The 15,625-nt window shown below is 40.2% G+C and overlaps 1 protein-coding gene across 1 annotated transcript in view; it reads right to left on the bottom strand.

Annotated features, from left to right (window-relative positions):
* Window positions 1–15,625, bottom strand: part of ATP10D (ATPase phospholipid transporting 10D (putative)) — a 74,449-nt gene that overhangs the window by 19,379 nt on the left and 39,445 nt on the right. Inside the window, 6 exon segments of the mRNA XM_065877337.1 lie at window positions 1,090–1,396; window positions 6,282–6,466; window positions 8,048–8,174; window positions 10,409–10,515; window positions 11,143–11,752; window positions 13,903–14,091. Coding sequence (XP_065733409.1) covers window positions 1,090–1,396; window positions 6,282–6,466; window positions 8,048–8,174; window positions 10,409–10,515; window positions 11,143–11,752; window positions 13,903–14,091 — 1,525 coding nt within the window.

A 15,625-nucleotide genomic window follows, 5' to 3' on the forward strand; every position in this document is an offset into this window, starting at 1 on the left:
TCCTACCTGCGCTCGAGCCACAATCATCTTTTCCCTGAGTTATTTCAATAGCTGCCCAACTGGTCTCCTTCCTTATGTCCTTACAACCCAGTGGCTCCTCTCAACACAGCAGCCAATGTGATCCTTTTCAACTTAAGGCAGCTCACGTCCCTCCTCTGCTCAAATTCCTCCTGTGGCTCTCCGTCTCTTCAGATAAAAGCCAAAATTCCTAATGGCCTCCAAGACTCTACAGGACCTGGTCGCCTGCCACCTCTCTGTCCTTCACTAACCTGCAGAAAACTCCTCCCTTTGCTCAACCTACTTTGGGTTTGAACACACCAAGCATGGTCCATTGTCTTCTCTGCCAGGAATGTTTCCCCCCACCCAGATCTCCTACGGCTCCCTTATCATTTCCTTCAAGTCCTTGCTTACACACAACTTCATCAGTAAGACTGTCTCTGAAAAACCTATTTAAAATAGAAGTCCCTTCTGCCTCCCCCAATGCTCTGCATCACCTGACTTTGCTTTATTTTTTTCAATAGCATTGGTCACTATCTGATATCTTATATTTCTATACCTTTTTTTTTACTGCATTACCCTCCTCCTATACGTAAGTTCCTTAAGGAAAGGTACTTTGTCAGTTTTGTACACTCTTGTGTCTCCACTGCCTAGAAAAATGCCTGGTACATAGAAGGCACTCAATAAATAGCGGTTGAATGAATAAACAAATGAACTGTTCATATTCTTGAATTTAACTTTCTCGAAGGCAGAACTCATGAATTTCTCAGGTCTCCGATTCAGTACATTACCCTCCTTAACCCAGATGATTTGGGGATCTGACATGTACCACAGAGTCCTATTATATTGTTCTCCATGTCACATCTCTACCACCTGGTTCATAAGAGGAGGCCAAATAGGTGATGGAGGGGAAAGGGGAGGGAGTGAGGGGACGGAGGAGAAAGAAGGGAGGAAAGGGGAGGGAAAGTGGGGGAGGAAAAGGACAGACCGAGAGAAGGGCAAACGTGGACAGAAGAAAGGACAGACAGAAGGATCAGCCTCTGGTGTGACATGAAAGTGAGAAGTGCAGGGCTGGGTTCCACTTCCACTCACCGATGGCCAAAGTCATCACCCGGAGATGGCTTCGAACCAGTTTTACCACTTCACTCTTCTGCAGGGGCGTGGCTCGGCAGCAGACCACAGCATGGCAGCGAGCAGCCAGCTCCAGGAACCGCCTCTGCAGACTCTCCTGCAGGGCAAACTCCAGGGTCCTCCCGTTGATAATGAGTCCAGCTCGCAGCCCTGAGTCCGGGGGCGCGGGAGGCTGGTGTAAAGCCTCACTTGATGCTTGCTCTGGAGAAGCTGGATTTTTCTTCTGGAGTTCTTTCAAGATGGTGTCCATCAGCATCTCACAGGCATTCTTGAAACGAGAGGCAAAGACAGTTAGCCTTGGGGCTCCCCTGCTGGCCACATCCAGCTATATTTATCATTGCTATTCTTTAACATTTGCTTCATCAAGTCAACCCCAGGGAGTGAATAATCGGTTACTTTCCAAGACCTCACAGCTCTTCCACAGAGACTTCTGTGTGTGTATAGGGACAGGATAAAAGGATGGGGTGCATCTCACTTCCAACTGTACAACTAAGAAGTAGTTTTAGAATTTCTTTATTTGTGCAATTTACCTTCTCAAACCATGAATCTCAAGAGCCCTTCGGTCTCATTCTCTCATTTACTACCTGCTTGACTTTAAGCAAATTAATATAACCTCTGAGCCTCAACTTTCTCATGAGAAAAATTCAAACGTCTACATTATAATTCATTGTGAGGAATAAGTGAAATAATATTGGGTTAGCCAAAAAGTTCGTTCGGGTTTTGCATGTCTTGGAAAAACCCAAACGAACTTTTGAGCCAACCCAATACATGCACAGCTCCTAGTGTAAAGCATGACACAGCAGAATTTAAAACAGTATTAGTTATTTTTCTCTTTTTTTTGTTGTTGTCTTTTTGCGGTACGCGGGCCTCTCTCTGTTGTGGCCTCTCCCGTTGCGGAGCACAGGCTCTGGACGTGCAGGCTCAGCGGCCATGGCTCACAGACCCAGCCGATCCGCGGCATGTGGGATCTTCCCGGACCGGGGCACGAACCCACGTCCCCTGCATCGGCAGGCGGACTCTCAACCACTGCGCCACCAGGGAAGCCCTATTTTTCTCTTCTTTGATTCAACACATTCACTCACTTACTATTTATTGAGAAGCTACTGTGTATTTGAAAAAATTCTAGGTGCTGGGGATACATCAATGAACCAGAAATCCCCACCCTCACCGAGTTAACATTCTGGTCGATGTTCTTAGTGGCCTTATCCCATTTGGTGTGCATACATCCCTCCACTCTCCTCATCCCACGCTTGTTAGGAAGCTCTTTGAAGACAGACAGCGCTTTTAATTTACTTTTGAAGTCTTCCTAATGCCTAAAAGAGGGCCACGTTAAGCACCCAATAAATATTCATTAGATGAATTCTACTCAAGAACATGAACAATAAACTTATACAGAAATTATGGTGTCAAATGACCACTAAGGACAGAGGCAAACAAAATCCTGGAACGGTGCATTTAAGTTTATACACTAAGCCTGAAGTAGTTTATTCACGAAAGAGCCCCTCACACTCAGAGGCCATTTACTCTTATTTCAAATGCTACTTTATCAAGCATTTCTCAACCCAAAGCAAAATAAGATGGGAGGTAGGTATGAATATGTAGGCACACAGACACAACAAATACTTAACAACCACATAAACTATAAACAAGAGATTCAACTTCAAAATGGAGCTGCCTGGCAACCTTTACCACGAGAATAAATCTGATCCCAAAAGCCCCCATGGAAAAGTATACAAAGATGAATCAAAGATGCTCAGCATAGGCTCAGTATAGAATAGTAAAAATATATTTTTAAAAACCTTCCAAACTTTGGTTAAATTAAAATGGTATATTTAGAAGGTAACATACCCTGCAGTCACTGAAAATCAAGACCTCTATTAACATGACATGATGGTTAAGATATCTGTTAAGTGAAAAAATATAGCCATAATACTATACAACCGTATAAATACAGTCTGTATAGCATTCATACGCTCATACTACAGAGTGCAGTCTGACTGGATGCCCTTCAAGATATGAATGTCAATTACCTGGTTTTACGACTGTAGATTGATTCTAGATATTTTTATTCTCTTATTTGAGTACAAAAATGTGTAGTTGTATAAATTAACTATATTTTCATTATAGAAAAAATATACATACACACATATAGACAATCTTCATTATTTGCAGATTCCGTATTTGCAAATTCACCTACTTGCTAAAATTTACCTGTAATCCTACGATAAAGGTGCTTTCTTGGTCACGTGTGGACACGCGCAGAGTGACCGAAGATTTGGGGCATGCAACACACACCTTTCCAGCTGAAGCTGAGTGAGGTGATGACTTAGGTCAGCTCCCACACTGTAAACAAGTGCCCTTTTCACTCTCTGTCTGGTGACACATTTTTTGCAGTTTTGTGCTTTTTGACGGTGATTTCACTGTTTAAAAATGGCCCTAACTGTAGCCCTTTCATGCTGTCTAGTGTTCCTATGTACAGGAACGCTGTGATGTGCCTTATGTAGAAAACGTGTGTTAGACAAACTCCGTTCAAGCCTGAGTTATATCCTGTTAGAGACAAACTTCGTTCAAGCCTGAGTTATATGCTGTTGGTCATGGGTTCAATGTTAATGAATCAACTATATATGTATAAAATTACATATATATAATATGTATAAAATTATATATATGATTATATATAATATATACAAAATTATATATGTAATATATATGATTATATACATAATATATATGATTATATCTCTATATATATATAAAATAAGGTGTCTTTAAAAAGAAACATACATGAAAACAAAGTTATGTATTGATTGGTTGATGAAAGTGTTCTGACCAGAGACTCACGGGAACCTAATCCTTTATTTCCCATAGGGGCAATGGTTCAGTTTTTACTACTTCAGTATTTCAGCAACTTTATAGAACTTAACTCCATGAATAACGTATTTACACAGATAAACAGATATAAGTTATGTAATATGTAACATAATACCAAAAGCATGCTTGACAAGTAATCAGCTGTGGTGCTTAGGTGATTCACAACCTTTTGGAGTCTCAGGCTATAGGATGGGGATCATTGTATCTGCTCTACTAGTTATAATGGTCAAATGAGATCATGTATGAAAAAGGCTTTCACAGATTCTAAGAAACATGAATACGAAGAGTTACTATCTCGGAAGAAAATTTGAAATGAAATGAAAATAAAACTGAAAAAGTTAAATGATGAATCCTGAAAGGGAGTAAATAATCCAGGATATGAGTCTATTAAAAAAAGAATCGAAATTTATGAGAACAGAAATTATGTAAGGTTTGTAAGTGGCTACACATTTACCATAACCTAATTTGCAAATTTAGGAACCAAAGTTGATGGAAACCTGTAAAGTTGAGGTACTACACTATAGATATGATTGGACAATCCATCGGTTGCCAGGTGGCCCACTTAAAATGTCACAGGAGCAATGTCCCTCGCTAAATGACAAATTGGGCTCATGACTTTCAATTCCATTTTTAACTCTTAGCATCTGAGGCGTGGAGAGTGGGAAAAAGAGAAAATAATACAGCGACTGAGCCCCTACTATGTGCTTGGGATTTTATATGCATCGACTTGAGTCATTATAGAACTCAATTAAATTATGTTCACCCACTGTGTTCCGTTTAGTTATCTGAAAAATTGAGGTGAAATACCTACTGATAGCAAAAAAATCTTTTGTATTTAGAACAGTCCACAGTGGATATTCTATAAAGACTTGAGTTGGTAGTTTTAAATACCTTTAACCATAAATTGTATATTTATAAATAAATTTCATAATACTAATGATTGTACTGCTCACAAAAACTGGCATAGTCAAAACTGAACACAAATGATTTATTACTTTTACTTTTAAAAGTTCATTGAACCCCTTTCATCTGCCAGGCACCACATTAAACAGTTTATATTTTCCCATTTAATGCCCACAACATCCCTGTGAAACAGACATTACTCTCACATTACAGGTAAGAAAATGACTCAGGAGGGTACCTCGCCAAGGTCACATACCTGGTCACTGGCAGGCTAAGCATTTGAATCCGGGTCTTACCAGACTTAGGGCACTTCCATTTTAGTGACTAAAATGACCAAGCATTTTCTTGTGCTCACTCCCCAGCTGAAACTGGGATCTGCCTGGTGGCTATGCTTGTGGGTCCCCTGGGCCACTGTCAACTGCCAAGGAGAACTCACTCCGTGTTGAATAAGGAAAATTCTCTTTCCTCAGAATGTACCATCTAGTTGGGTATTGACTGGGGCCTGACCATAAAAACATGGCTAACCAAACGTGGCAGCCTGTGACCAAGACCCAAGATGTGATCCAGGTGAGAAGCTCCAGAGGATTTCTGAGGCAGGTTGCTATGACAGAATGGATGTGACTGATAAAAATATGACAACTGAGGAAGGAAGAAGGTTTTCCAAGCAAATTAAACAGTACGCACAAATCTTAGTATCACTATAACTAGGAATCGTCTGAAAAAAATAAAATAAAATGCCTGTTTAATTGATTAGAACATTTGTATTAGAGATTAGTGGCAGGGGAGGAGGGAAGAAGGGGTATTAGAAAAATAGGCTGAGTCCATATCTCTTAAATTCCTTCTCCTCAAAAAAAAAAGGAGAAAAAAAATACAAAAACCCTTTTTTCCCTGCCCTTAAACAGTTCTTCCAACTTTTGATATTCTCAGGTGCACTAGCTAAGATTAACCACTAGAGGGCAGGATTATCCTCTGAGCCTAATTTTAGAATTACCAGGAAAATACTTATTCACCTGACTCCAACCGAAATCATTACTTCTCCTCACCTTGAAAGGGGGGTAGATTTCTGTCCCAGAGCTTGACATATTTTGTCATCATGGTCTAAATCTTGTCAAATCAGTGATAATTCAATATGGGGGGCGGGGGAGAGGCAAATAAAAAGGAAATTTTCTTTCAGGGTCTTTATTCGGCAATGATTCCTTTGAATCATGATATTTTCCAAGCCTTTAGAAGAACTAAACAAGCTAGGTTGCTGGATAGAAGCACTAGTTATCAAGGAGCTAATGGTTATTGGTTTTTCTTTCTCCTTATACCCAGCACATCACAAGTATTCCGTTGGCTTTGAAAACACAAAAAGACTGGCTTGATGTCAGTAAACATACTTTACTCTCAGTATTGAGGATGAAAAGCTTGTCCTCTGGCTCCAGTAGTTTGCACGCATAAGCAATATTGACAGCTGTCTCCTGTTTGTCTCCTGTCAGCATCCAGATCTTGATTCCGGCTTTGTGAAGGGCTTCTATAGACTCGGGGACCCCCTCCTGCAGACGGTCTTCAATGCCAGTAGCACCTAAAAAATAACCAAAATGCAACAGGGCTTTTAAGAAACACAAAAGCCAGCTGAAGCTCATCTAAACTATAATTGAACCCTATCTGTTAGCCGACCCAATCCTGAACCACACAAAAGGTTCTAGTAGCTTCAAGGGGTCCAAATGAAGCGTGAAGACTCAGACCAAAATCATATACAAAGTAATATTTTGGGAAGAAAGCCTTCGCAATCAATGAATGAGTTTATCAAATTTACTTTCTCTTCTTTTGGCTAGCTTGCTTCTCTGTAAATTGAGGGGGTTTCATTCAATTACTTATATATCCTTACTCTTCAATTTTATGATTCCATGATACTCCCGAGGGTAAGGGGAGGCTTTTAAAGACTGTTCTGGTCAGTAACACGTATTATCTATTTTTAATGCTCTTTCATATTATAAGTCCATAATCCCCTTTTCTGTAACAATTGAGGCTATGTTTTAGAATTCAGAAGTTTTGCAGATTTTTAAAAGGTAAGAGGATATATGTATCATATTTTATAGTATCTGGTAATCAAGCGTATTAGTATTTTTTAGCAAAACTTACAAATTACAACATTCACACTAATTAGGATAATAAAGACTTTAAATTGTCTTATCGAATCAGGCCTGATTTTGCTGCTAAATGAGTTTTGGCACTAAACTCACAAAGCAGTTTTGAGTTTGGAACTGCAGATGAGGAAATGTGAATCTGTACCACTCACACTGTCACGGAGAAATGACTCAGGAGGAAGATCATTACTTTACTGGCTAGAGACCAAGTTAGATCATTGTTTTTTCTCTGAAGCAGAGGAACAGAGCTCAGAGACCGGTGTTTTGGTGTGTTAGTACTCTAAGGCTGTGTTCCTCAACCTTGGCTGCCTCTTAGAACTACTTGGGGAGCTTTGAAAAATTCAATATGGCCACACCACACATCAGACCAATTGAAACAGAATCCCTGAGCAGGCATCGGTATTTTTTAAAGTGCTCCAGGTGATTTTAAGATGCAGCTCTATCTGAGACAAGAGGTGTCAGGTGTGCAACTTTTAGTTGAAACCAGGAAGTAAGAGAAGAGAGACAAGTTTCATTAGCCCGGTTGCAGGCACAGATAAAGAATAGGGGCCCTGGAGTGAGGTAGATCTGAGCTCCTCCCCAGCTCTGCCAGCCACTAGCACGTGACTCTGAACAAGTCATTAAACTGCTCTGTGCTCCAAGTTTCTTCTAAATAAAATAGAGATTTGTTGTGCAGATTCAAAAAGACAACACATATTAAATACCTTATCCAATGGCTGGCAAGAAACTTTAGCTTTCCTCTCTTGAGCCAGGGTATTTAATTGGCTTTGTATTCTACGTTAAAGCACTGAATTTTTAAATGATCTTAAGGATGACTAGCCTGCCACAAATGAAGTCTAAGTTCACTGCAGTGGAAAATGGACTGGAAAAGATTGGAAGCAGGGTAGAAGTCAAACTGGACAGGGTGGGCAGAACCACATGTATCTATTAGATCAAAGTGAAAAAAAGCCACTGGTGAATAACTAATTTACAGACATCAAGTGTTTTTGAAAATTCCCCCTTCAGACAATACCTACCAAGTAAAGTTAGTTTGTTCTCCAACCTCATGGCAGATTCACGTAGTAATTCTTCCCTGTTGTCAATGCTGGTTTCAGCTAAAAAATGATGTCTCAGCCACTCTGCATATTCAGTGTCACTCATGACCTATGAGGGGGAAAAAAAGCTAGGAGGCAGGCCATGTGACGAGCCTATGGTATTTCCTTCTCTGGGTTCACTCAGGCCAGGTCCAAATCCTCACACTACCCAGTCACAAACTTCCCGAGCTCTGTGATCAGACTAGTGTAACACTGAGGACGGATAGACCCTGTAGCTCAGGATCTCTGGGAAATTCTAGGCACCATATAAGATGAAAGTAGGTTAATCAGTTAAACCAGGGAGTATGCAGTTGGGAGAAAGGAGCCACTTGAAAGTTAAATTCAGGGTTATTCTAATGGTGCAGTTGAAAAAGTGGTGTCCAGTACTCAATTTCAGGTGTTATATAGCTAGCAGCACCTTTGATTTCTTTTGATGGTTGGTTTATAGGGTGAGTTATCTGTAAAGGTTAAAAGAAAAAGGAGGCCAAATGGGTGAAGCACGGAAGTTCTCTTCCAAACAAAAAATTAAGTGGAATTCCTGGAGAAGGAACCAATGATACATTTTCCCTTGTCTTCAGGTTGCTGTAATGGGAGAAATCTACTTTCAGTTCTTATAAAGCAGCATGCAGTAGAGGGGGTGAGGCAATTTCTCTATCTACTCATTCTTGCCCACAAGGTAGTTTGATTTGGGAGAATCTGACATCTATTGGGCTACATTTTTATCAGGGCAGGATCATTCCACTGACGCAGAAGGTCTGTTTTGATCTTGAATTCTTCTTGCAACTGTGTATGAGGCAGGCTTTTGATTCTCCATGCAGCTGGTTGACTAAGTGCCTCAGAGTCTACACCAGATCCCACTTTCCCTAAGGCAGTTCCCGAGAACTAGAATTTGGAGAAGAAATGAGAGATGCCTACATTGGCCTCAGGTCCTAGCTATAGTCTCCAATTCGGTTCTCCCAGGAGCTCTATTGTTTGGGTACTACTGGACAGCCATTAAAGCATTGATACTTTGATCTACATGTATCTCTCAATCTTCTCTACCAGCCAGAGCCCAGAAGGAAGGAGAGAAAATTGATACTTTGGCTTCTAACACAGCAAAAATTAACTGTAGAGCTCAGAGCCAGGGAGGGAAAAGACAACAGAACGGGTAGGAGGTAGTTATGCAGAAGAGGGGGAGAGGTGGCAAGAGTAGCCTCCTTGGTTCTTCTCCAATATTTCCCCTATGTGGGCTGATCTGATTGTTCTCTGTTTCTTTTCCTTCAATGTTCATCATAGCTCTGTTATATCTTGACAACAGACTCCCTTCCCTCCCCCATAAGCACATCCTTCTCTTGCACTAGCCCTTACCAGACTCTCCTTCTCCACCCTAAGTAGACTTCCGCACCTTCTCCTGCCGCTGCTCTACTCTGAAACAATGAGTTAGCTGAGTCTGTACTGAAGGAAGAAACACTATCTAGGTATGCAGCTGGGGATGTGGTTGTGCCCACGGCTGTAGGGATGGGGCTGGGGACGTCTTGGCTTATCAATGAGGGAGGGTAATATAAGGGTGTAAGGCCTTGCATATAGCCTCATTACAGCTGAGCAGCTTGACTTGGTCAATAACTAAGCCAGACCCCACTGGCCGAGTGGCACAAAAAACTTGACCAATTCACTCTTAAAAGGCTTCGTATCTCTGTTTGTCCCATGCCCCCAGGGGTGGTTCTGGTAGTAACACCCCTCAAATCACTTCTTGGAGCTCTGTCTTCTTATTACTTAAATTTTTATCTAGAAAGGATACACTATGTCCCAGGATTATTCTCAATAGAGAATGATAAAAACTGAGATAATATTTAGGAAATTTACCTGGATTTACAGATAAAGACTTATGAGCCCACCAGGAAAAAATATCAAGAACTTATAAGTGGAAAATTAAGGCCAGTCTCCAGCCTCATTCTTTTCAAAGCACATTTAATGCTGTAAGATAGAGGAATGATATTTGCAAGGTACTCAGAGAAAGAGAGTAGGATCCAGGGATGTTTATTCCCAGTCATACTGCATACTCCATACAAAAGCACTCGGGTATATTGAAACATGGGAGAACTCAGACAATATAACTTTCAGGCATCTTTCTGGCAAAATACTTTGAGAACAAACTACAACCAACCAATATATAAGGAATAAAGAAGCGATATGAAAATAGAGCCCAGTGGCCCAAAAACTTTTCCCGATGCTTGGATCAGGGTTTAATAAGCGCTCGTTTTCGTTAAATGATAGTGGAGCTAGGAAGGAAGGAAGCCAGCCTATGGGCACACGGAGCAGCCTTACCCTCTTTGCTACACACAGAGTGCGCAGGCCCCGCTTGGTGTAGGCATCCAGGTGCTGCTGGGTTTTCTCCCTTAACATCGTCTGTTGTTTTTCCAGACCTGGTCCATCTAAAATAATTAACACACGTGTTCCCACCAGTTTGCCCAATGACATATTTTTTTTAAAACAATGGTAACTTAACCCACAACAAACAAAAGGTCTTGGAGTTCTGAATCCCAAATGTGCATTTATAAAAAGGACCCCTCAGAATAAATCTTTCCCTTGTCTCTTTTTCCCTGGGGAGAGAAAAGTACCAAGAACTTAATACAAACACCATCCCCACACCATCGATAACGACTGTCACAATGATTATAAGGATGGTGGCTGTCATTTACTGAGCATTTACCATTTTCTAGTCTCTGGTCAGAGGCGCGGCTTATACTGCATATAGTATATCATTAAACCTCTCAGGAACCTATAAAGGAGGTACCATAATCCCCACCTATTGAAGGCAAAGGACAGTTAGGTAACTTGATCAAGACATGGCTACTGTCAGAATCCAGATTTGAACCCTGTCCATGTAACCCCAAAACTTCGGTGCTTTCTCACCAGATCCTAGGCAGCTTCCCCTTCACTTCACCAAGGGTGACGGATCCCTACAGATCTGCTTGTTTGCCTTTATAAATCCCTTGAGAGTGGCCCTTCAATCTCCAAGCCCTTCCTATCACTTCCCTCTCAGTCCTGTATGAACCCACCTGGGGAAGCCACTGAAAGCAACTCCATGATCACAGAATCAGCGCCTTTTGTATACACCACGACTTGGTTGGAAATGGGGTGCCGGACCACAACGGACATTCTTTTTCTTACTGAGTCGAAGGGCAGGATGTGTAGGACTTGAAATGTTAATGGTCCCAAAGCAGCAAAGTCCACCATGACCTGCTCTGGGGTCCGGGACTGCAGAGTGCACTGGTAAGCCCGGGCGGCATATACTAAGGCCGCTTCATCCGGGCTCTCAGCCTCATAACACAGGCTGCAGGCCAAGGGCTGTCCAGGGAGGGATTCCACCTTGCCATTTGTGACATCCACATTGCTGTCTTGCTTCTCAGTTTCTATGGGACAAGCTGAGTTACCAGAGCCCTGGGGACTCTTGCTTGTCTGGGAGATCTCTTCCTCCACAGGTGAAGCTGGTTTCATTCGACTAAAGAGAGATAGTCTGCTCACAAAGGCATTTGGGACCCCAGAGGATGGCTCTTTCCCACTGGCAAGAGATGGTGAATTTGATCTTCGGACAGACAGTCTCTGGAAGAGGCTTTTAATCTCTTCCAAAGACTTAATGGGCATTGCATGCAGAGAAGAGAGTCCAATCTAGGAAAGATAATATGGGAAGGTCTCGATAATACAGTCAAAGGCAGCTGACAACAACTGTGAGGTCAAACTGGGGGAAAAAAGGAGATATGAAGAGTTACCCACTCCCTCACATAGCAGCCTGCTTCATACTTACAACTGCCGCAGGAAACGTTAATAAAAATAAAAATAGCCATGATGAAAAAGATGCACTAATGTTGATGGCATTGTGAATTTCAAAACCACTTAGGAAGAAAACTGATAGCAAAAGACATAAAATGCTACGTTGCTAGCAGTGGACATACATATAGCAAATTCCCTAATGAAATAACTTAAACTATAAAAAATTAATAATCTTTATTATATGCATCCTAGCAATAACAATTTAAAAATTACAAGCAAGTATTTAATAATAGCAAATTAGAAACATCTTAAAATGTTACATAACATTTAAAGGTCAAGTTTATAAAGATTACAGGGCACTACTGAAAAAGCTAAAAAAAAATAGTATTAAAAAACAGTATAAAAACAAATGTATCATAATACACAGTTAAAACACTGGAAGAAAGTAAATCGAAAGATTAACAAAATGTACTTTTTTTCTTTTATTTTCCAGGTTCTAAAAAAGGTTGTTAATATGACCTTTTAAGCAAAGTAGGCCAATAAACAAAGTAGCTCACAGAAGAATTATCGGCATCATAATAGGAATTCAAATTTCTATTTTTATAGAACTTTTTCTTGTTCATAGCCTCATTTCTTCTAGATCTTAACTCTTATCAGTGATTAAATTTAGAATTTAATAACTAATTGGGATGACCAATTAATTGAATGCTAAAATTTTCTCATTTAGAAATGCCCAAGGCATTAAAGAATTTTCTCCTAATAAGTATTAATTTTATGATAGTTTGAGGGACTCATGCTGGTCAATTTTCAAACTTACTGGCAACTCAAAAATGAAAAGTGAAACGCAACCACAGATGACGTTTCTGTACTCCACATGAATTCTGATTAACTCTTTATTCATTGCCTTTCTGTCACTACCTTAAAATATGAGGCTTAGGCTCTTACATGCCTAGAGATTCAGGCTACAGAATATTATATTCTTTGAGGATAAGGCAACTATATTTCTTAAACAGAAAACACCAAAAGATGTCTATATTGGAAACAGATGTATATGAAAAAGTGTTACATGGGGAGAAAAACAGAACATCCAGTGAGTTATCCTCTAACTATGTAAGTTTTCAAAGAGCAAATTTCTAGTTGAAATCTTATAAAAATACAGTTTCTGATCAAATGAAAGCTTAATGGGAAGTAAAACATTTTTATGTTAAAACTGACCACCTCTGAAGTCGCCAAGAGAAAATGATCTAACAGAAAATTAAAATTTAACTGGGTTGTGCTACAAATTGAATTTTAAATAGATGTATGCAAAAGGGGAGAGAGTTATATTCAAGGAAGAGAGCACAGCAAGCGGTAAATCACCAGTCTCTAAAACAAGTTTTTCTTCTTAATTGAAAATGAATTTTCCATGGATGCTAAGCTACAAAGAGACTTTAAAAATCCAGCTTGTGTGGGAACTGCAGAGCCTTGGTATATTATAGATGTATTGGATTTTAGAGCGATTGAGTTTACATTACCCAACTGGTACATGAAAAGGGACATTATCATTAAACATGATAATGAATCTAATACTTTATGTTTTGCTTGATGCAGTGCATATGTTGGAGGTTTTAGAAGTTCCACAGAAAGCTTCAAATTTGGTAAGCAAACTAAAGCAAAATGAACAGGGTCACATTTTCCAAGAACTGTTCTCATCAGCTATCCTCCTAGAGGCAAAATAGTATAGTAGCTCTGAGCCACACTTCCTGGGTTCAATCCTATGTCTCCCACAAACTGGTCCTGTGACCCTGGGCAAGTTACTTAAGCTCACCTGTAAAATGGGGAACAGTAGAGTAACAGCACCTAACTCATGGGGCTGTTGGGAGGATTAAACATATTAGTACCAGTAAATCACTTAGAACATCATAAGTTCAGAGTACAGATTAAGTAATGTATAAATATTACCTGCTACTATTGTTAATTACGATCCACATAATAAGACGACATAACAAGTACACTTAAACCCAAAATTCTCTTCTGGAAGGGGACCCTTGTTTGCATGAGAGACTTACCTTTTGCCGTGGTTGGTTAGGAGCAGAAACCACTACTGTGTTACAAATTGCCAAAGCAATAAAGAAGTCGATGATGTACAGAGTCTCCAGTGGTGGATCTGGGATAGTCTCATCCAGTGGGGTAAAAAGCTGAGGTGTAATCTGACTAAACTTGTCCAAAAGCCTGGTGTCTGGTACCACATCTGTTTCCTGAAGATCCAAAAAGACAAAGCGTTGTTACAATAAGTACCTAAAAAAACGAGTTTTAAATCTGCGTGAGCTTTTCTAAACAGAATCTGTGAAGCATGAGACAGTAAACTTTATTCTTCTAAAAAAGATTTAATGGACATGGTGTCATGGGAGGTGAGAATAGGGAAATAAAAGAGAAAAAAATTAAATGGAAAATTCAGAATGCATAATATGAATGGAGACTACCTTGACTATTAACTCAAAGTGAGCAAGAGAGGAACAATGCCTTTCACCAAAAACTAGCTGAGTTTTCTTATTTTGAAATACACAGGGCAGAGCTATATTTTATTGTGTCTAGGATTCTACTTTGGGCATATATTCATCCCACAGCAACTGATGAATATCAATTCTTCTAAAAGTGAGGGCGTTATTCATACTATGTTATTTTAACAAAATATCTTACAGCTCAAATCACTACTATTGTTAAAACCAACCCTCCGAAATAAAATTACTATAAGCACGCTAACAGAATTCATCAGTATTTCCTGGTAACATGCTACAAGACACTAATATCCAAGGGTCCCTCTAAGAGATTTCTGATCATCAAATATTTTTGGCAACTGTGCCCTATGCCCCTCTCTTTTGTACAATTCCTTTTACAAATTGGCTTTAAGAAGTTTGCTTACTGGGGAAAAATACTTCATTTTGTTAAACACGGTACTTCTCATTCTTATTTAGAAGTACTAGTTTTAATGAAAGAATGTTGTACTAGAAATCTGTAGTATGCAGTCAACTGCTTTACAAATTTTTCAGATGAGTCAAAAAAGGGGCCCTCTCCTCTGAATCAGGTTTTCACAAAAGTGCCACTGTATTCTAGAGGAGTCCTGACTGCAGAAAAGCCAGGAGAGGTGACGGAGAGAACAGAGTAAAATATGGAGATGTGTGATATTAGATTCAGAGTGACCGTGGCTTGCATTTTACGCTTAGGAGTTTGGTGAGATTTAGCACAGCCTCAATAAGAAAAGAGCACAGGCTGGGAATCACATGGGTTTGGGTTCAGGTCCTAGACCCACTGCATACCCTCTAGGGGCCTAAGGCTGCTTACTTAACCCTCTGAGCTTCATTTTCCCTCTCCTGAATAATGGTAAAAAGTACACCTATCTCACAGGGTGGCTGTATAAAGTAAATGAGAGAATGAGTGACATGAGACCAGCACAACAGAAACCCAAATAATTTAATGCTCCTTCTCCTTCTCAAACGATACACTCACCTTCAGGCAGGTTGCCAGGCTAACAATGGGTTTCAAAGGTCCCAGTTTTCTGCTGTCACAAGGCATTCTTAAATTTCTATCTAAAAACAGCATCTCTTGCTCCGTGATATTTGACTTAGCAAAATTTGAACCCTGTTGCAGTTTGATGGAGTTCGTAAGCACTTGTAATCTGATGGCCGTTCATTAACGAGTTGGCCACATTTCCTCCCGAGTCTCACACATAGTAACACTGAGCCAGTGCCTGTGCTGGGCCCTCAGTGACTCAGAGAACCATCCTTTCCTTGA

The sequence above is a fragment of the Phocoena phocoena genome, chromosome 5 (genome assembly GCF_963924675.1).
Source record: "Phocoena phocoena chromosome 5, mPhoPho1.1, whole genome shotgun sequence".
Taxonomy (NCBI): domain Eukaryota; kingdom Metazoa; phylum Chordata; class Mammalia; order Artiodactyla; family Phocoenidae; genus Phocoena; species Phocoena phocoena.